This window comes from Halyomorpha halys, unplaced genomic scaffold, assembly GCF_000696795.3.
Source record: "Halyomorpha halys isolate HHAL.00 unplaced genomic scaffold, Hhal_1.1 Scaffold186.1, whole genome shotgun sequence".
Taxonomy (NCBI): domain Eukaryota; kingdom Metazoa; phylum Arthropoda; class Insecta; order Hemiptera; family Pentatomidae; genus Halyomorpha; species Halyomorpha halys.
The window spans coordinates 1,216,675-1,238,626 of record NW_027116002.1 but is presented as its reverse complement, the minus strand read 5'-3'; the positions used below and the strand labels follow the sequence as shown (position 1 = coordinate 1,238,626).

Here is a 21,952-nt window from a genome sequence, read left to right as displayed (position 1 = left end):
ATTTATTTATTGTTTTTAAAAATTAATTTTATTACTTTTTTTTTGTAAATATGAGTTTTATAAGTTATTTTTGTGAATTTGGACCAAAAGCTTACCCATCTAAATCAAATAAATTTTTTCAACGACCATAGTGTTTTTATTTTTTATCCAACTTCCTCATTTTTATTTCTATTGAAATCATAACAGTAATTGTAGTATTTTTTTACAATTTTCAAATTTGTAGGCCTTCAAAATTAAGAAGAGTTTCAGTCTAACTACCTGTGGGTAATAAGAAATAGGAAATGAAATTCGAACTCGGGATTTTTACATCTCTACTACCACAACCTAAATACTTGGTTGTTCTGGCTTCTCATTACCTTTTCCTCCATCTGATAAAATAATAAATATATGTCAAGAATAAGTATTTTATTAATGTAAACCTTATACTTAAAAACAATCAATTGTTATTGTGTTATATTGTTGATTCTAATGGTTCAATTTGTATCACCCCATTAAAGAATAACTTTTGAATCAGTGCCCCCCATTGGTTCACTATTGTATCTTGAAAAACAAGAGCAGATGTTTAATATTATCATTTCAAGTTTTAAAATAATATTGTACTAGTTTAAATAAAAAGGTATATCTTAGATCAATTTAGCTGAAATCACTTAAAGCTTTTAGCTTTTAAATTAGTACGTAACATGTTCTCGGTAGAAACATATTGCAAGTTTTATAAATATTTTTGAATCTTTCAACAGGATTTCTGTTACTTGAACAGCATGATTGATTCTGTTAAAAGAATGAAGACAGACCTTACCATGACTCTCATTTGTATTCACAATAGGGCCAGTTAACATTTTCATTAAATACTGAACATCAACCTACAAGAATATACACATCCATTCTGATGTATATACATTTTTTCGTATACGTTGTATATTAAGTTCATACTGAAATAAATACCAGTTTTTAAAATGTATAAATTTGAAGAAATATAATTTCAATACTTCAAAAATTATTTCCTCCCCAAAATAGTAAAGGTGCATGTAATGCACTAATTGTTTATTAAAAACGATTAATATGAGTTAACTTCTATTAAATACATTTATTTATCTCAAAGGGATAAAGACACTCTGTCATATTTCCCTAACTTCAACTCATGTTTCCCAATCAATAAAACTGTACTTATTGTTCTTTTAAATACATGTGATTTAACTGTAACTCTGATGTGCAGATATAACTTCATTTTACAGTAATTGCCTTGAAATAAAAAACAAGAGGTAATTAGGAAAGGAAAACAACATTTTTTTCTTGCATATTTATTACAATAATCTTTGTAAAAATGTTTGTTGCTTTGGCTTATTATAAATTAAATTATTTTCAAAAATAAACTTTAATAATAACAGGAGTGTATACATTAAACAAAAATACTGCTTTGGTATATTTTTTGTACAACCACATGAATACCTATTCGTTCTTCTAATAGTTCAATAAAACCATGCAACTGGTATTTTCTGCCTTAACAGCAAAATTTTTAATAGCAAGTTTTAAGTTAAGGTTCTTAACTTCTTTCTTATTATTCGCCTTAATAAACTTCAGTATTATACTTTGAATGTATTTTAACATATGTTAAGAACAATGAGAGTATTTTTCAGTTCTACAATTTTTTATGAAAGTTTTTTTTTTTTAAATTGAACTTTCTATTAAGTCTGAAGAAGATAAAGATACAGAATTGAATCACTTTATATTACAAAGTATTTAAAGATACCACCACTTCTTTTATTTAAACAGAACTTATCTTTTTTAACAATTACAAAATAATTTTTATAAATAAATAGAAATAATTAAAAGAGAAATCACTAAAACAAAATTGAGTTTATTATGTTAATACAGTAAACTCCTGCTTGTTTGTCTAATTGGGACTGAGCTAAATGGCTGAGCCAGTAAATCTGGAGTGTTAAAAAAAATCTATTAATTTAGTATGTAAGGAAAAAATTGAAATCTTAATGCTAAAATTTCAATATATGTCATATATATATTGAAGTAAAGTTTATTACAACTTTAAATAAAATATAAATAAATTTATAATTGTTTAAGCATAAAAACGATCATTAAATTTTTAATAGTAGTCAAAAAGTCTGTAATCACTTTTATTTTACAGTGTTAATGTTTTTCTAGAAACTAAGTGGTAGTCTACTGTATTCTTGACTGCTGGTTTTTATTATGATTTATCACCCATTATTAAGGCTTGGTGGTTTCCTAGAACCAAATACCCCAATATTCTAAAAATAAGTTTATCATATGAATTTTAAAACTAAAGATACACAAATACTTGGTGTCTGCCACAGCAATCAGAATCAAGTGGACAATAATTCATTAAACTGATCTTTGGATTAAGGTATGTAAATATGTTACATTTTGTTAAAAATTATCTAGCTAAAGTACTTGTACTCGATACAAATATAATACTTTTAAACACAAAGAGTTAAATGCAATTTATCAACAACAATTCATTTAGTAGTTGAAGTTACTCTACTCTTATGGGAAGAAATTGGATTGCTTTCTGACCCCAGGCTGTACGAACTGCCGGTTTTGGTTTGCCATTCTTTTTTATGCCTACAAACCAGTTTTTATCTTCATGCTTTTTAGAAAGGTATGTGTTGTACTGGCGAAGAGTCGATTCTATGAAGATAGTAGCCTCCTCTCGAGGATTTTCCTAGAGAGTCATATTCTTGTAGGTTATTAAGTCATTATTGATAGTAGCTGATATAATTAAATGAAATCATGTTTTGTATTTTTTAAATTAGTGTCCACATTAAAGAAAAAATATTGAAATTTTTATTATATGTATTTAGAAATGAATAATCTACCTATTAATAAAGTTCTAAGTTCTTTATATGCTGTATATAACATAACAAGTTTTTAAATTTATTATGTTTAAAAGCAAATTCTTAATCAAAGATTCAGTTTGATATCAAGAGAGTGAATAAAATAATTGTTTAAATACTTTTAATCATCAATTAATATTCCTGGATAGTTAATATATAATATTACAGTAGAAATATAATTGGGTATTATAATAAATAAGTCTTATAATAATTATAAATCACTATATATATTTATTTAGTTTTTTCAAATTGATGGTTAATATAAACTAATACTTTGAAACAATTAAAGCATTAAAATTATTTTAGAGGCTGTTAGAACCATAAAAGTTAGATTTTTTTCTTACATAGTTAATCCAGAAAGTAAAATTTATTTTCAAAATGCATGCCCATTATAGTATGATATAAAGACATACCTACCACGAGAATAACATATTAATATGTAAGCTAACCAAAAACTTTTGCTTGATAAAATATGAAGAAAAAAGAAAGAAGTGGTAGAAATACATCCAAAAAAGCTTATCATAATTAAAATGAAAAGAAAAGATAGTTTGAAACAAAACAAGAAATATCTTCATTGTATTATACATATTTGCTGTATTTATTTATGTAATGTACTCATACTTGCATTTAAAATAATTTAATAAATTATTAATTATAAAATAATTATAATTTAATTACCTCTCCATATAAGTTCCCTTCATCATCCATACACAAATATAAGTTTGAATAAACTCCTCGAATTCTCACCTCACCTATATTACCAGCTGAGGTAAATTCCAAAATTTCTGTGAGGGAAAAAACAAATTTATTTATTACTTATAAGAAATTTCAGAGGATGCAGCGCAAATGGGTTGAGAATATTTATCTTACCATATTCTGCTAAATCACCAGCATCATCATTTATTCCTACAATTTTTTCATCTGGCAGAATAGTTAAATGATGGCCAGTACGACAGTATAATCTCATTCTGTATCCATAATGTGGGTTGCCATCATGAATATCCATATTTAGAGTTTTTTTTTCCTTTTCATAGATAAGAGATTCAACAAATTTAACTGTTATTTCAACATGAAAATGAATACAAGTTTGAAAAACTCATCTCATTAATTACATTTTTTTTCAAATTTTAAAAACCCTGTTACACAGAAAACATGCAAACTACACTAGTAATGTCAGTTCTTCCATTAGTTTAGGGGCCACTAAACCAGTCAAAACATTTGTGGCTGAAAATAGAAGCATAACACTTAAAAATTCTTAAGTTTAAAAATACCGTTTCCAGATGCTAGTGAATCTCAACTGCTCTCTGCCAAAACCAATCATCCAATCGGCTTCTTAAAACTTGGTTAATACAAGAATTTACAATAAATTGTTTAGCAATTCTGGTTAGTTATAACAGTCCAATGTGATTTAACAAGTTTATAAAATTAGTGATTAACATTTTCAATAACTTTAGCTAAATACATAACAGCACAAAGAAAACAATCAAGATAAAAATTATAAAAATCAAAATATTTAACACAAGATAATTGCACAAGTAAAACACAGAATTGACTTCACAGCAATTTTAAATAATTAAAGACTGTGAGAGATGATGTATCAGAAAAAACATTCTTTAAAAAACATCTGTTTTGAATAACCGATGAATGGAACTGTGAGTGGGTGCTCCAAAGGCCGTTTACTCAAGTTGAATCAATGCCAGCCAGCTGCCATCTCCAATAGGCTCCTTATTTAGACCAACAAGTCCAAATAGATGGTCCTACACAGGAAATGCTTTTTAAAATAATTTTTCTTCATATAAAATAAATAACTCAAAATTGAAAATTCCTACCTCAAAGTTCAACAATGTTTGTTCTTATAATCAAGAAGAAAAGATACACAAAACTAGTTCAAATTTATAAGAGATGGATGTCATTTACAAAATCTGAATATTCCTTAAATTTATTTATTCAAGAAATTTCTTCTAATCTAGTATGGTATATAAATGCACTGGTAAATAAAGAGATATTAAAATCATGTAATGAAAAAAAAAATTCAAACTCAAGATCTGAATGCAGTTTTGAGGATAATTTAATTATATTTAATGTGGATAATTTAATTATATTAATGTGTTTATTTATACAGATGAATCTAAATTAAACTGGAAGTCCTAAAAAACTGTGTAAATAATTAATTATGAACTCTCACACAATAGCACCAGTGTAATGCCAAAGGAATTTAATCTATTATGATTATAAAAGTATATTCAATAACAAGCACAAATATTTTTTTAATGTATCATTATTCACAAATCTGTTATTTAAAGAAACAGACAATTACAACAAAACATTTATCAAGAAGAAATATAAATAAATGAATACGTACATATTTTTTATAAATAATCCAATTAAACATGTAGTATATAGCGATACTCAATTGTTTAAATATTTATATTGTAGGTATTATTTGTTTTATTACTCTACTTATCTTGTTTAAATTTCAATGAAATTTGTTTTAATTTCTTTTTTTTGTATATATTTTTTTAAAATCTTTATACAGTTTTTTTAATTTCTATTTAGTTTATAAAAATTTATTTTCTATTATATATTAAACTTTGTTTTCTTTTTTGTATTCACACAAAATTTATCTGAGCTGAGTACATTGTAATAGCAGTTTGATTATAGATTAATATATTTTTAGAATTGATAATGTGTAAATTATGGTTAGTAAATAATCTTTATGATTAATGTATAAATAGGTTGGTATATAATTTATAATATCTAATGATAAATTATGTGTGTCCTTTGAAGATCTATCAGGGAAAATTAAAGACAAAGTTAGTCGTGTTTAATTTAAATATTAAACAACATTTATTTCAACATGATGAAATTTGAGCTTTTATTTAACAATGGCGATGGCTTGCATTCAATACAATACAAGTTGGAATATCTGCAAAGATGTAAATAAACAGATTATAAGTAAATAAGTTGCTTTATTTATCTCTCCCCACTAATTTCTGAAAAACATTTCAATTAATTTTAAAATTGTCTAATGTGTATTCACTAAATACTAGACCATTATTAAGATATTGCTGTTTTAAATGGTAAACAAACTAAGCTTAAGGATTGAAAATGTGTTTATTTTTCTACATAGTGGCCCTTTGATCAGAGGTAACTTTTTTTAAGATCCTGTGATAGCTTTTGTAAACCCATGTCATGCCAGTTCCTTAAAACAGTGTTTAAACTCAATTTCCACCTCCTTGTTAGAGTTGAATCACATTCTGGCCAAATGTTCTTTCAATTTAGGAAACAGATAAGGAGTAGGCATAAAGTCTGTGAAAATTCAAACAGTCAGCCAGTTAAGTCACAGCAACTGTATTATAGGATCAGAAAGGGGTTTTTTATGTACATTATCACATATCATCCCTATATTCCAGACTTGGCACACTGTGAGAACATTAGGCTAAAAGACTACATCAGCTCAGCTATGACAAAAGATGAAAAATGAGGTTCAATCCTTTCTCAAGGACATGGTGGAGAACTTGTCGACTGAAGTGGAAATTACAAGAGAAAATAGACATACTCCATAAATAGAAACTCTAAAATGATACACCTAAATATTTCAGGTGTGAAAGGAATGGTATTGTGTATTTCTAAAAGAATAGACCTTACATTTGGGATTCTATCACAGAAAAATAAAATTTCAACTTTTAAAAATTTAGAATTAAGAAGTGCCCTAAAAAAAGTCAATAAATCCATTTTTGGAAAATAATTAATTCTACATTTCATATTGATTTTTAACATATACTTGACAGGTTATGCAATTAAATAAATAAATTTTAAATATAGAAATTTAATTTTCATAAAAATCTTTATTTATGAGAAGTGAATATATTAACAAACTGTATGTTCAAAGGAGAAATAATTCCAAGCTAGTAGTGATGGTGACAAAAAGAAAGAGCTGGGAGGAATTTGGTCAAAATCTGCAGAGTAATTATCATGAAAACACCAAAGTTTTCTGGAAAAAGAATAAGGCAATGAAAGGAAAGACAAGCATTCCAATACAAAATGTAAAGGATGAGGGAGGCAGATTGATTACCGGGGACCAGGGTATTTTGGAAAGTTGGAGACAACACTACAGGTAAGTTTTTTCTGGAGATGCAGAACGGAAAATGATTAGAGAAAGTATACGGGAAGAATATGATGAGGTGATATAGGAGGAAGAGATGGAAGAGATGGAAGCAGCATTGTAGATATTAAGACTCGGTAAAGTAACAGGAAGGGACAGCATCGTCCCTAAATTCATCAAACATGGTGGAACAGAACTACTGAAAGCATTGCAGTGCCTTTTTCAGAAGTTAGTTACTGAAAAAGCTATCCCTAAGGAAAAGCAAAATAATGCATATGGGTCGGGAACAGGAATACATTGAAATATTTTTCAAAGGTGAACCAATAGAAATAGTGGACGAATACACTTACCTCAGAACAGTGATCAGCAGGAATGGAAAGGTAGATCAAGAGATATAACAAAGAAGACAAATTCAATATATTACCACCTCTACAACACCGTTATAGGGAAGGAGGTAGAGAATAATGAAGGATGTTGGAATTGTTCCTACAAAGTATAGCATTTAAAAGAGACAACTCAAGATGATTTGGACATCTCTGTCAGATGAGTGAAGATAGGGACCCAAGAAAATATTTTGAGGCCAGACCAACAAGAAAAAACCCAAGAGGGAGACCCAGAATACAATGGAAAGACTACATCTCCAAAGTGGGAGAGAGAAGAGGAAAAAACTGGGATGCCATGAAGGTGCTGGTTCGGGATCAAGAGGCTTGGTTTGGCTGGACAGAGGCACCTCCATGGTGAAAGTCACCAGGAAGAAGAGAAAGAAGAAGAATATATTACCAATTAAAAATAAGCTCTTTAACGTAATAACACCAAAATTTAATTTAATTACTAAAAAGTTAGCTATATTCTGTTTTAGTTGAGTTTGCTGAAAGATGAATGGAGCTTATGCTTTCTTTTCTTACTCCAGTATCTTGAAACTTATAAATCACTTATACAGGAAGAAACATCACTATCCTGCTTTCATTTTTCGTAATCCTGATGTGAGTTTTTAAAAAGTATTTATTAATTTAATTCATATTAGTAATGTACCTGTCTGCCAACCCATAGATTGCAAGTTCTAGCCCGGCCCTACCCGTAATTTTTTCATGCAAAAAATTATGCAATACTCACTCACAATCTCTCCCAGGGCATTTGTGAGGCCTGTTAGCCAATGGGTGGCACTCATAAAAATAGGCATGGGAGTGATGGACCCACCCTATGAAAACCACGTCAGGAAAAAGTAAGCAGAACTCAAGCATGCATGACCATTTGTAGTAATATTTAGACAAACTTAAAAAAAAAAAAAGAACATTATGTCAAAATAAAACAAAATAATTTATCAATTTGGTTATTTCTTTAATAAATATATAAGAAGACATCACAAATCATAATTTTTTTCTAAACAATATTAATGAAAAACTTTATAAGTCATACATTATAGAACCAAAACAAAAAAATAAAACTTTATTTCAATTATGCTCATCTACCACAAAACAATTTCTTTCTAATGATAGATATCTGTAAAATATTGTCAACATTAAAAAAAAAGAAAACTAATATAATATCCTAATACAGATACGACATTGAAATAGTTATAATAAATTAAACATTATTCCAAAATGAATCAATAAAAAAATAAAATGAAATAGGATATTTAAATGGCATATTGCACATACAATAAATAATATTAATTAGATTCAGTCAAAATTTAATTATTATAACAAAGCAAAACTAATACAACTGTATAAAAAATAAAACTACAATTACTTTTTTCACTATTCAATTAAAAGTTATTTAGTTAGTAATAAACCACTGAATAACAAATCACAACAGATATTACACAAATATTCTACAGATATTACAGTCAAACAAAAAATTGAAAAATGCCTTGAAAAATTAAAAAACAAAAAATGACACTTATAAATAAAAAATAATGTACACAGATTTTCAACAATGAATGTCCTGGGTAGATTTTTTAATCAATTAAACATCATCCTAAGGAATTTTTCTAATATCTTATTTACATTATGGTGGATAAAGATGATTTTGTACACTTCCACATTTTAAATTACTAATTTACACAGCGAACAATCATAAATAATGACAGTTGACAGATAATTTGGACATTTTTATCTATACATCCATTCTCCAATTTTTAAATGAATAATGGTGTAAGAACATAATAATTTTTATTCTATAATACAAAAATTACATAAATACATATTATACATTAAAAACTTTTATTTGAATTCTAATAATTCATAATAGACATTAAAAAAGAAAAGAAACAGTGTACAATAACTATCTCAATGTACAATTCTTTTAAGAATATTAATTATATACAATTTCCAATAACAAACCTAGAAAATCTATGTAGTAGGTAGAAGCCCCAGTGCGCGGAGGCAAAGGACCGCTGCTTCGCTCTTGGCCTGTTTCTTATTAGGACTAGGATTAGGAGGTTGGTAATCAATTCCATTTACAGTTACCTAGAAATAAGGAAACGTTTGTTATAAGTATCATTTAATAGCATAAATTTAACAAAAATATGATTTTAATAACAGATGGTTTGAATTTATTTATTTTCTGATATATTCTATAAGGACTATGAGTTGAAACTGGGCAGAAAAATGTAAGTTATTTTAAACCACCCCTTCCCCCCAAAAAATTACTTTTATGATACAATTTTTTTTTTTTAAAGATACATCTAATGTGATTTATTTTATGGATAAACAAAATAGCTCACTTCAAGCTAAATTGTTAAGTGATGGCTTTTACTTCTGGAATCACTTAAGTTCTTTAATTCTTTTTGGTTTAAACCATGTGAAAATGAGAAAATCAAATATGTCTCATATAAGTTGTTGAATGCAAGTCAAAACTGGAGCTTCAGCAAGAAAATTTCAAAAAGCTGTCAGGTAAAATTTACAGCTTACTTTCACTGTATGTACAATTGAGAGACATAAGTTATTTCTTATCTCAGACCACCTAAAGAACTTCTGATAATATGTTGAATATATCAGAACTCCAGTTCTGCATTTAATTTCACATATAGACGGGATTTCAGGGTTAAGTGTTCTGAATGAAAATATGAATTAAGGATCTCAAAAGAAGAAAAAATGACATGCAAAGGTATGTCCGTTAACACTTTTTTTAAGGAGATATTCTCATAACGATTTTATTGATATAAATTTTTAGGTTATAATAAATAAATTAATATGTACTCCAACTACTTTATTATTGAAATGTAAACATTAACAATCATATTAAACATGTTTTTCAAAATCACACCAAATAAAAAAATTCAGGGTGTCAAAACATATACAGTGCCATTCCATAAATGTTGTAAAAGAAGTATGAAGAGTCTGTCTGAATCACAGAACATTTAGTATGTATGAGAAGATGGTTGGGGAGCGGACAGAAAATGACACAAATAAGTTTAAAAAAATGATTTAATAGTGCCAACATTTAATGTTTACATTTCATTAATAAAGTAATTGGAACAATTATTATTATAACAAAGGGTTATAATAATAATAATAGGTTATTATTATAACCTAAATAATTTATAACAATGAAAATATTTAGATGTGAATGTATCCTAAACAAAACAGCAGACAAACCTTCATAGGAAATTTTTTTTCTTGTTTTGAGATCCTTGACTAATATTTTAAGTTAGGATACTTAACCCTGAAACACACTAAGTAGTTTTAATGCATTAATAGAGTGAGGTAAGGTAATTATAAAACAACCTATTCCAATAATGAAACTAAGATCCTTCACTTTTAGTAAGAATTATAATTTTTTTTTATATATATCAATACTACCTGTATAAGTCATAATAATCAGATGAATTTTCATTATCTATTACTTAATAATTTGATAATTATACATTGAATAGGTAACACAACAGTTCCAAAGTCATTTAATATAATTGCAACAATCTAGTAATTTACCTTGAAAACGAAATTCTTCTTGTGAGCAGGTCCGTCTTCAGACAGAACAGTGAACATAGGAGGATTTAAATGTTTCCTCGTACAGTACTCTACAAGAAGGGACACAGGATGCTTACCTAAAATATGAAATGCATGTTATATTCACATTACCAAACAAGGAAAATGATTAACACAGGGAATTCCATCCAGGAGTAAATGTCAGTAACTGAGGGAAGGATATTTTATCACAAAATATAGTTTGTTGCCACCAACCTCTCTCCTTGCTATTTCGATCCATTGTCAAGATATGATTTTAAAAAAAAATTCAAGAAAATAACGTTTAATCCAATAAAAATACAAAGCCATCTACTCTAACTGAACATTTCTCAACTTATGTCACCATTTTCGGAATCTACAATGAATTTCCCAAACGATAGCAGCCAACTTAAAGGAATATATTGCTTCACCAGGCAATCATAGAAGCTAAAGCAAAGTAAAAAAATAAAAATGATAATAATAAATAATTTTCAGTATGACTTTTTCATGAATTCAAACTTAGGAATTAAAACAAAAAAGGAATATATTGAATAAATAAATAAATAATAATAAATATATTAAAGGAATATATTGCTTCACCAGGCAATCATAGAAGCTAAAGCAAAGTAAAAAAATAAAAATGATAATAATGAATAATTTTCAGTATGACTTTTTCCTGAATTCAAACTTAGGAATTAAAACAAAAAAGTTACTTCAGTTCACCAGCAGTCAAACTTCGCAAATTAATTTATATTTCAAAGAAATATTGAGATAGGGATGTCAAAAAAACCAAAGATATCTGTAATGCTATGATTACTAAATTTTGTGCTCATATTTGCCACCAAACAAACTAGATTTTTTTGAGTCTGGTTTTGCTATTTTGTTTTTAAGTTTTTCCCAAACATTTTTCTTGGTGTCTTATCAATTTAGGTAAATAGAATTTCTGACTTTTTCAAGAATTTTTTCTGATCTAAGTAAAAGTGCTGATGTCCCACATGAGGTGGCCCACAGATCCATGTTTTCCATAAATATCATTATTCCATCTATATTTTATATTGAATAGGATATAAACATGTAAGAAGTTTAAATTAAATTTATTACAACTATATAATTACAGAAAAAAGTGCAACATATTACAAAAACAGAAACAATTAATACAAAAATTTTTCTTGGTATTTTGTTTCATTTTTCCATCCAGATTTTTGTTTTGATGGACCAGCAATATTCATGCTTGAAAATATATACCTAAATTGAAAAGCGAAAAAACACACACAAAAAAAAAAAAATGTTTTTCAAAAACCGCCACTAACTAAGGTAGAAATGAATACTCTATTACAAGAAACAAGTGCAAAAACAACTCTCGCCAGCAGTGCCCGCAATAGACTGACGCATTTGTAAGTTGATGTGCGTGATTGCAGATCCGTGTAGTGGGTACCATGCACTAAACGTATGATACACGAATCCGTGCAGTAGGGATGCATGCGAAGTGTTAATAATGCACTTTTAATCCAAACTAATTATATAATGCTGAATAAATACAAACTTACCCTCTAAAGATTTGGATGGTTGATTTTTTGGTATATGATGAGGCCTAAACCTTGGTTGTGGGATTTCGTCAGCACAAACAAGACCTGAAAAGAAATAAAACAAAATTAATCAAGAACTATCAATAAAATTGTGTTAGGCAAACACAGGAGAATAACAAAAAATGAATTTATATAATATTAAAATATTACTTATTTTGTGAGAATAGAAAACATAACTTTGAATTAACTACTGTTTTGTGGTATAAGAAAGAAAAATGTGTGTTCCCAATTAGCATTTAGTTATAAATAATTATTTTACAAACAATAGATAGTAGAAGATAGCATAAAATAGTGGAAGGAAGGGAGCTAGTTATGTATTTTAAGTATTAATACATGAGTATGAAATGAGGTAAGGTCTAATCTTAAAAGGCCAACAATTTGTAAAAAGACATTTGATACAGAAATAATCTGTGCCATTGTATTGTATTATACAATACATACACTATTTATATTATGGTGACAGATTTAACTTTAACAACCTCTACTCAATTGAAAAAGTGACTTAAGATGGACTGTCTGTATGTCTTCACTTTTATTTTCCTACAAAATAATCTAGATACATTTTCAATTTTTAGCACTTAGATCACTTGATGCAGTCACACCTCAAATCATTTAATAATAATTCATACAAAAATAAATCTTAACATTATTATATCGGTCTTCCACGATTTAAAGGATTAAAGATTAAAGAATACATTGACAGGAATAAGTGGAGGAGTGGTTGAACCATTTAAGATTTGTAGATGATCAATCAGCATTAGAAAAATAAAGAAGTCTTCATAAATTGAGAATTGATAAAGGCAGGGAAAAGCAAAAGGAGTCAAGATAAACAACAAGTTTATAAGTCAAGGGAGAAAATAAGTATACATTGTACCTCTTTGTCACCATACACTACTAAAATTTTATTATATTAACAAAATCTGTTAATTGTTTCTAGTAATGATGCTTGGTTGTGAAAAGTGGATACCAGACAAGAAGGCTTATCTCTAATTAAGATTAATAGATAAGAGGAATTGCAGGATTCATCTTGAGAATTTCAAGAAGGAACCACACAAGAAAAAATTAATCAGCAGAATGACAAATCTCCTTAACATTGCCGAAAAGGTGTATGTACCTAAGCGAGCTAACTTTGAAATGTTCTCAAGAGGTAGTATAGGATATGGACCAGAAAATAGTAGACGGTTGTTCAAAAGATGAGCAAAGAAAAGGCAGAAATCTAAAGGAAAGAGTGGAAACAGTTTCACTTATTTTTCTACAAAATGCATAAATTCTACTAACTAAACACAAACCTAAATTCCAACTTCCTTATTAATTTTAAATATTCGAAATATTAGTATATGTCAATAAAATATTAATTTTTTAAAATGTACAAATAAATAATATTATATAAATAAAAATCAAGCTACTAATTAAAAAAAATAATTACCTCGTTTATCCATTTTAACCTGCAGTTTAAGGGGTTCCAGCGTTCCTTCATTACGCTTTCCTAAACCTTCACCAGGTTTCCATCCCATCTTTTGTAATAAAGACATCCCCATCCCACCACTCACAGGCTGAGCGCTAATGAGTTGGTCCTATCCATTTAAGAAATTATGCATTAAAAAAAAATTAACTAGAAATTAAGATTAATGACAATGTCATGCAAATGTAATCAGTTTCATAAATTTTAAATTCAATAAGAAATCCTATTAATAACAGAAATATTGATCAAATGGACCTTTAAGATAAATTAATATTTAAGTAAGCTAGTGACAGCAGTCATTATTTTAAAATCATTATATAGCTAATAGTTTATTTATTTTTTAATGAACTCTTAAATGTGCAAAGCATTTAAAGAGACCAAGTATGAAGAAAAATAATATATATAATCAGGGTTCATGAATTTAAATTTTTCAAGTCATTCATAAAGTCTTAGTGGGACGGTTCTGGTGGGTAAGAATTGCCTTGTTTTTTGTGTTATGATCTCTTCTTGTGAGATTGTGACACGTCATGCATCAACTAACCTAATCGCTATAATTGTCTGTTTAAAAAGTGAGATAAGTAAGGCTACCATGGAGAGTGGGAGTGGAGGGTTTCACGCCGTTTTTCAATTTCAGGTGCTTTTTAAATATTGCTCGATTTAAGTATCTTAAAGTCTGCTCTTCCCATTTTAAGCAAAAATATTTCAAATTAATACAGGACCGTTGCTCCCCGTGGGTCCAGATTGACTTTATAAGTCATCATAAGGCTCAGGAAGATACACAAAGAGACTAGGTACAATCCAATTCTAGTTGTAAACACCAATAAGATAGAGCACACTATTTCTCTAGATAAAGAATTAGAACACTCCAAATAGTGCATTTGTGGGAACTGATTTAAGATACTTTCAGGTGATCACTAGTCAATATTACATATAATTAGGTAATAATCTGTAACGAAAATTTGAATCATTTTAATAACTTGGACATTACTATCATGAAGAAATATTAGTAAAAAATCCTAGTAAACTTTCACACATTTAAGAGTAGAAGCAGTCTCTATAAATATTTCTGTTATTACTTATGGTGGAGTAGTTATTAATTCATAATCAAATTAGTATAAGATGGAATGATATTGAAATTTGTGATTGTATTTAATATTTATCCATAAATATTAAATTAAACACAAGATAACAGATGAGAATTAGCAAAAGGATAATAACCCTAAGTATTACACCAATCGACAAGGTGTAAATTTTAGCATGAAAAGGTCCTATGCTACAAAAATGATCTTTTCCCTATTTTTTTTTCCCACACCCACGGTTAACTATAAAATTATTTTGGGAACAACAAAAATTGAAATGTTAACTATCAATGAACACATAAATATATGTATATATATCGATGCTCATCTCAGATATAATAGAATAAGTTTCTTTAAAAAAAAAAATTCCCAAAATTCTGTTATTCTTCTTTTTTTTTTCTCGATAGTATCACAAACATAAGAAAACACAAGTACCCAAAATATGCAAATTTAATGAAATCATGCACCATCTGAAATGGTTATTTTTATATCACCATCATATAAAAAAGAGATTATCATAAATGTCTTGAAGATCACTACACGATTTTTGGTTTTTTTACCTTTGAAGGAAATTTCTTCCAGAGTTGATCCAGATGTAGCTTGATTCATGGTAGATATTTAGGAAGAGATTGTTGTTGCTAAGTCGCCTGAGACCTGTTCTAGACCCTGTAACAAACCCTCAGGTCTTCTCACTGGCTGTTACATTCCACCTATCTTTCCATTCATCACAATTAGTCATCTATGCCTCCACAAATCTTCCTTCGAAATGTGCTGAATAAACACCATATCCTTTTGTTTTCGTCCGAGAAATCATAGTTAATACTGTAATGCCTATATCCTATTATGTCAGGCTTTACTATTGTCATATTTTGAAATTGACAAAAGAAATAAAATTGAAAAAAAAAAAATTAGAATTTATAATTTTAATAATAGTGAAGTCAGGGAAAAATATATTCAAGCAATAAGGTATGTCTTTTCTTTTTTCTAAATAGATTTATTTTTTAATGCTCTACACATCATGTCGATAAAAGGCTGGAAATAAAAATTTTGAAACATTCAAGTCAGTCATTAAAAATTAATTGTGATGCTTAACCAATATCTAAACTCAAAACATTCCTTTACAAAGATTAGTGGAGACACAGAAATATTTCCATCAGGGCTACAAACAACTGAACATTAAAACAAAACAGTTTTTAATTTTGATTTCTTGGTACGAAGATCAGTAATGAAAAAACTTAATCCAAGCCCTTATGGAAATATTTTACATTTCATTGACATTGACAGATAGGTAGAATATGTAACACCGACTTAAAAAGTATTACATTTGGTTTTAATACCATGGATTTAATTTTAATACCCACAATACAGTTACATTTCTTAAATTATTGATTATTAGTAACCATAAATGAATCTCATAAATAATTATTAATAATCAATATTGGTAAAGACCTGAAAATTTGTTGCAGAAGAAATAGTCAATTCACAAAATAATAAAATTCTTCATCTTATAAATGATTGTTTTTCCTCCCTTGTTCTCTAGTTAAAAATAAATAGTCGAACTTCCTTATAACAAAGTGTCTCAGATAAAAAGTTAAATATAAGGAAATGCTAAGGGGAATCATGAATGCCTTGATTTATAAATAAATAAATGAATGTTAAAATAAAATTGTAACAGTTTTTTCTTGTATTATGATGTATGATAATAATACATTCCACAGTAAAATAAGAAACACTTCTCAAAACACCATTGGATAATTAATCAGGTAAAATACAGTACCAAGAGAAAAAGAAGTTTCAAGCAAGATGGACTAATTCAGAAATCAACTGAGTAAGAAAATCAAATCAAATCATTGTTACTAAATATTATTGAAAAGAATTCAATGAACAGAGAATATTGTTATTTAGAAGTTCGGCTGTAAATATAAACTTATGTATTTTTGAGTATAATCATAACAATCTTTATTCAATAATGTGAGTCCCCCTTCAGCAATTCAGAATTCTTTAGCAGTAATAATAACCAAACTTCATAAAATCACATTTTGAGCCATTAGTAAATTATGGTATAAACAAGAATACATAAGTTAATTAATTTTTTCTTTTACATAATAAACAATCGACATTTCTGAAAACTGTTTTAAATTTTTCGGACATTCATTTTGTTTTATTTTAGCCCCTAAGAAACTAAGATATAACTGTTCAATTCTACTTAATTCGTAATAATATAACTTTAAGAATATAAACAGCCGGATTATTACCTAACCTGTGTATAAATAAATTAAAAGGAATTCTCCCTTACAGATATTTTTACTATAAAGCAATTCATGGTAATTGTTTCAAAACAAATGTTCAACGATTTTTCAAACATGTCAAATTGTAATTCGAGGATTAAAACACTATAATAAATTAATCACAAAAATAATTTTCTGAATATTTAAATTGTTAATAAGAATTAAATCCAGTTGGTTAGATTTTTATTTGTTGTTACTAATATAGCTTTCTTATACCTATTATTTTAAAATTTGAACTGTTTTGTCATAAAGCAAAGAAAAACTCTAGAATTTTTGAAAATACATAATCTCAAGTGAAAGTATTCTTTAAATGATATATAAAACTCTACAAATGAAAATAAATTTAAATGATAGTCCATTAAAACTGGAACATTGCCAGCTTTCTATGGCAAGCAAATTCATTTCAAATCCCAAGTTAAAACTTTTCTCTTGATATTTAAATGAGGTTTGAAAGAAGTTTTGGGTTGTCAGTAAGGTTTGACTTATGCTTCTTGAACCAAAAAAAAACTCTATAGCGAGTGGCTGAGATTAATCAGCCATATGATCCCATGGCTTCCCAACGAACCCAGCACCTCAATCATTACCTGTTCCCGACTGATAAAGTCCATCCTTCGTGTGATATTCTAGGATTTATTTATTTATTAATTATTAAACAAGGACTCATTGAACTTAATAAAAATATCTGAATCCTATAAAATGACAAACATAGCATTATTGAAAGTAAATAAAACAAATAGTAACTAAATAGTGTGTGGCAAAACCGATTAAGAAATCCCATGTCATATCAATTTACTGATATCAGTCTAATTAATAAAATAAAATATTGTCAATTTAAATTTTATCAAAGGACAAAACTATGTAAAGAATTCTATATCACACAATGATTTTTATTTTATTATATTATTGATTAATCTATCTAAAATTAATTGTCTGAAAACTAATATCCTAATGTTGGCTTCAAGTTTCCGGTTTTATGATTTTATAGTCGAGAATGTTAATTAATCTAACATGAATTAATAAGCCTGAAATTTGGAGGAAATAAATTCTTAACGAGAGATCAAAAACAAATAATAATGTAAAATGTTATTTAAATTTTTAAAATGTAGTATGACTAGTCTGAGAGCTATAACAGCATGTAGCAATAACAATGTAAATTATATAATGAAAAATTCTCTTTGGTTATAGTTTGGTTGATACGAGCCAGAAAACTTCTGCAGGACCCTGTCATTTAAGATACCGGCTCTAGCAGTAGTCACAACCCAGACTCGTACGGACCAGCAAAGGCACCATCCCATCTGGCTCATATCAACCAAAATCTATAACTCACCCTGTAAATAAAATATTGAAACCCAAATTAATCACTGCTTAGACAATTAAAATATAAATATGTACAAATATAATAAAAATCCTAACATATATAAATATATCTTAAATCTAAAAATGTATATATGAGTATGTTACGTATACACATACTGACAAAGCAAGTAATTGCTATTGAGTACAAAATTTTCATAAAACATGTAATAGGTTTTCATGTTTCCTATTTTAATAAAAACATAAAATTCAAAGTTAAAATATTATTGATATCAAAGAAATATAAAAATCCTAACACTCTAAAATTAGTAAAAATTGATATAAGGTGACTAAGAACTCAAAACAAATTTCTTTATTATATATTAAAGGTAAATATTAACATTTCTATAAATAGTAATTGAGAATATATGAGAAAAATCCACAAATAAATAAATAAAAATAGCAGCTATTTAAGGATTATATACAAGCCATTTTCTTCTCTTTTTTTATACATTATATACACCTAATAATAAAATGTACAACATATACAATACAAAACAATGGTAGAGACCCTATGCAGGTACTATTTAACTTGACCTACTTTTTTAGCCCAGGCTTGTTGTCCTGATGCAAGCTCTGCTTGAGATAAAAATCTAGCACCAGTAGTGCCAGTAAATAGACCTGAATCGTGAGGTTTCGGCCAAGGGTTTCCTACCTAAAATAAAAAACACAAAGAAATTATTTGCTGCCATGGGATAAACATCATGAACATAGTTTACATAAATAAATATCACGCACTAATTCTTGACAATACATCATAAAATAACTAATTCCAGGATAAAAATGTGTTCAAATAGAAATAAAACAATATTTAAAAAAATATATCAATTTTAAGTTGTATTGTGTTTTTAATGGTCTTTTGTCTTTCAATAAGCTCTAAGTGAACGGTAATAAATTAATATTTCAGAAGATTGTCATGTCTTCTGGAGCATTTTGGGCGAGCAAACTAATATACCTAAGACTCAAATGATGCCAGTTTGAACCCAAAATATAGAAAAACAATATAAAAATAATCCATGATATATGTTACTTTTTGCAATTCATCTTTCAACGACTGAATACACGGCTTCCCTACCTTTGGTAGTGAAGAAGTGAAAATTAAGTTTATTAAATATTTACCTGGGGTAAAGCAGGTAAATGTGGTTGTGAATGTGGTATTGAATTAGGCAGAGGTATATTGGAGAAATGTGCAGTTTCCTGTAGGCCAGGATAGACAGGAAGTTCTTCTTCTTGTTTTCTCAAAGGTGCAGGCATAATGGCTTTCAATTCGTCAGTCTTTTTAGGTGAAACAGGAATCCATTCATTTTCTACAAACATGAAACAAAAAATTGTTGAAATAAATATTTGATTAAATAAACATATCGATGGTATGTTAATTCTAATTAATCACACTATTTAGAAAAGACAAATTAAAAATATTTAAAATGTACAATGTAATATACACTCAATAAGTCTCCGGTCTAACTAAAAAAATAATTTTTTTGTATAAATTCCACTCGATTCATTAACACACTCTCCCTTCAAAAGTGATACATCCATTCCAAAGTTCCTATAACTTTTCGATGCCCTTTATGGAAAACTATTTGTCTTTGCTCTCAAAATAGGCCTCAGTTTTGGCAATCACTTCTTCATTTGAGCTGAATTTTTTCCCCTAGAGCATCTGTTTCATCGTTACTGTGAAACACCACTATTTTCTTTTGCATGTGAAGCTATTTTTTCATGATTTCTACACTTGATTGATACAATAATGCCATATAATATACCCTATTAACAGTTTTGCCTTTCTCAAAATAGTCACTGAACGAAATTCCATGCATGTCCCAAAATACAGATGCAATAATCCTCCCAACTAACTTTTGAGTTTAACTTTGATTCCCAGTATGCTCTAGCCCTTCATTCTTCCGTCTGACTTTGTTGTAACAAGTAGGATTTTTTTTTTTTTTTTTTTTTTAACATATTGCATATTACATCTATATTATACAGATAATTTATTAATATATTGGGGCTACTATGGATATTTATGTAAACATTATGTATGATAGTTTATTATGGAAACATTACATAATAGCGCATTTGACTTTAAGTTTTTATTAATTAAATATTAGTACATAAACGGTAAAATTAAAGATTGAAAATTATTAACAACAATTCAAGAATATTTGATTAAAGAAAAAAACATTGGTTATTTATATAAGAGAAATAATATCTTATATAAACGAAAAGAAAAATACTTTAAAATTTAATAGATAAAATCTTTTTCTCTGGAGATTCCACAAACATATGGTCTCTATGAATTCTCAGAAGGAACTGGAACAAAAACATTTGTGTTGTCGCCATCAAATCTCAGAACCAACTGCTCATGTACACTTGACTCATGTGGTACAAGCCAATAATACAAAATAAATGAAAGTATTTTTTCTTTTTAATCATCACTTGACTGTTGATTTCTAAAAATAGTCATTGATTACTGTCAGTCTTTAAAAGCTTGATCTACATTGTTTAAGTTTTAACTGTTGCTATTTATCGTCAATTATATGTGCATGGCAATTGGTGTCCTTTTGATTTATACTACACTGTTCTGGTTTCTTAACAAAAACATTAAACACATACATTTTACGTATTAAACACAACCATGTTTTCTATACACTATTAATATTATTCAACTTTTTCTTACATTATTAATGTTCACTTTAATTCCTCAATTCTCATTCTAACAGTAAATACTTTTTGTTTTTATTTAACAAGAGATTTAAACTATCACTACCGTATATTATTTTAAATTAAAATCAATTGATCTGATAAATACTAAACATTATCAATGTAACTTTTTAAACTTTTTTTTTATTTTAGTTTTTTGAGTTATGGAATATTCGTATGTAAATATACAATTGAAAAGGAAGAACAAGGGAAATGGGCTTGGAAGAATATTTTTAAATACTCCTTTCTACATAATGCCTTGCGTATTTATTCCAGCTTTCATGATAGGAATATAAAATCATTTGATACAATTAGTTTCCTTATAACTCTTCAATTCTGGACAAAAGTTTAGGTTTTTAATTAGAGTAGTTTAGTTATTATATATGTTTGCACAAATGTATTATATATTGTAATATGCTCCTTTTGTAGTAAATAGTATATTTTGATGTATAAAGGGTTTTTAATATGTTTTCTTTTATGTATCATTTTAAGATTGTTCATTTGTTTTGTTTATCCAAAAAGCAAGCTAACCAAGTTTCATTGTTTATAATAACTTCGTGATTCCAAA

The 21,952-nt window shown here is 27.7% G+C and overlaps 2 protein-coding genes across 8 annotated transcripts in view; both read right to left on the bottom strand.

Moving 5' to 3' along the window:
• Nucleotides 1–1,288: 1,288 nt before the first annotated feature.
• On the bottom strand, nt 1,289–8,224 carry LOC106679254 (fibroblast growth factor 1). Of its 3 annotated transcripts, none has more exons than XM_067052935.1 (4): nt 8,086–8,224; nt 3,738–4,624; nt 3,546–3,652; nt 1,289–2,695 (listed from the first exon to the last, which is right to left on the bottom strand). In XM_067052935.1, the coding sequence occupies exons 2-4, from the start codon at nt 3,871–3,873 to the stop codon at nt 2,507–2,509; spliced, it is 432 nt and encodes a 143-aa protein (XP_066909036.1). In that variant the 5' UTR covers nt 3,874–4,624; nt 8,086–8,224; the 3' UTR covers nt 1,289–2,506. The 3 variants fall into 3 exon arrangements, with proteins under 3 accessions (XP_066909036.1, XP_014273782.1, XP_066909035.1); XM_014418296.3 differs by lacking the exon at nt 8,086–8,224 and adding an exon at nt 4,697–4,946; XM_067052934.1 differs by lacking the exon at nt 8,086–8,224 and having other exon boundaries at nt 3,738–4,946.
• Nucleotides 8,225–8,333: 109 nt separating this feature from the next.
• Nucleotides 8,334–21,952, bottom strand: part of Son (Son RNA binding protein) — a 40,462-nt gene continuing 26,843 nt past the window's right edge. Inside the window, exons 8-13 of one of the 5 annotated variants that reach the window (XM_014418263.3) lie at nt 19,807–19,994; nt 19,229–19,342; nt 13,932–14,079; nt 12,467–12,550; nt 10,905–11,020; nt 8,334–9,440 (exon numbers count right to left, since the gene is read on the bottom strand). In XM_014418263.3, the coding sequence (XP_014273749.1) occupies nt 9,324–9,440; nt 10,905–11,020; nt 12,467–12,550; nt 13,932–14,079; nt 19,229–19,342; nt 19,807–19,994 (767 nt within the window). In that variant the 3' untranslated portion in view covers nt 8,334–9,323. Of the gene's footprint in view, nt 9,441–10,904; nt 11,021–12,466; nt 12,551–13,931; nt 14,080–15,606; nt 18,663–19,228; nt 19,343–19,806; nt 19,995–21,952 lie in introns of those variants that run through there. The other 4 variants (XR_001342919.3, XR_010844999.1, XR_010844998.1 and 1 more) reach the window with 4 other exon arrangements.

Coding starts and splice junctions, on each gene's coding strand:
- LOC106679254 (XM_067052935.1), bottom strand. CDS start 3,873: ATGGATATTCATGATGGCAACCCACATTATGGATACAGAATGAGATTA. Junction 3,653..3,737: donor TGGTGATTTAGCAGAATATG/GTAAGATAAATA, acceptor TTTCCCTCACAG/AAATTTTGGAATTTACCTCA. Junction 2,696..3,545: donor AAGGGAACTTATATGGAGAG/GTAATTAAATTA, acceptor ATGACTCTCTAG/GAAAATCCTCGAGAGGAGGC.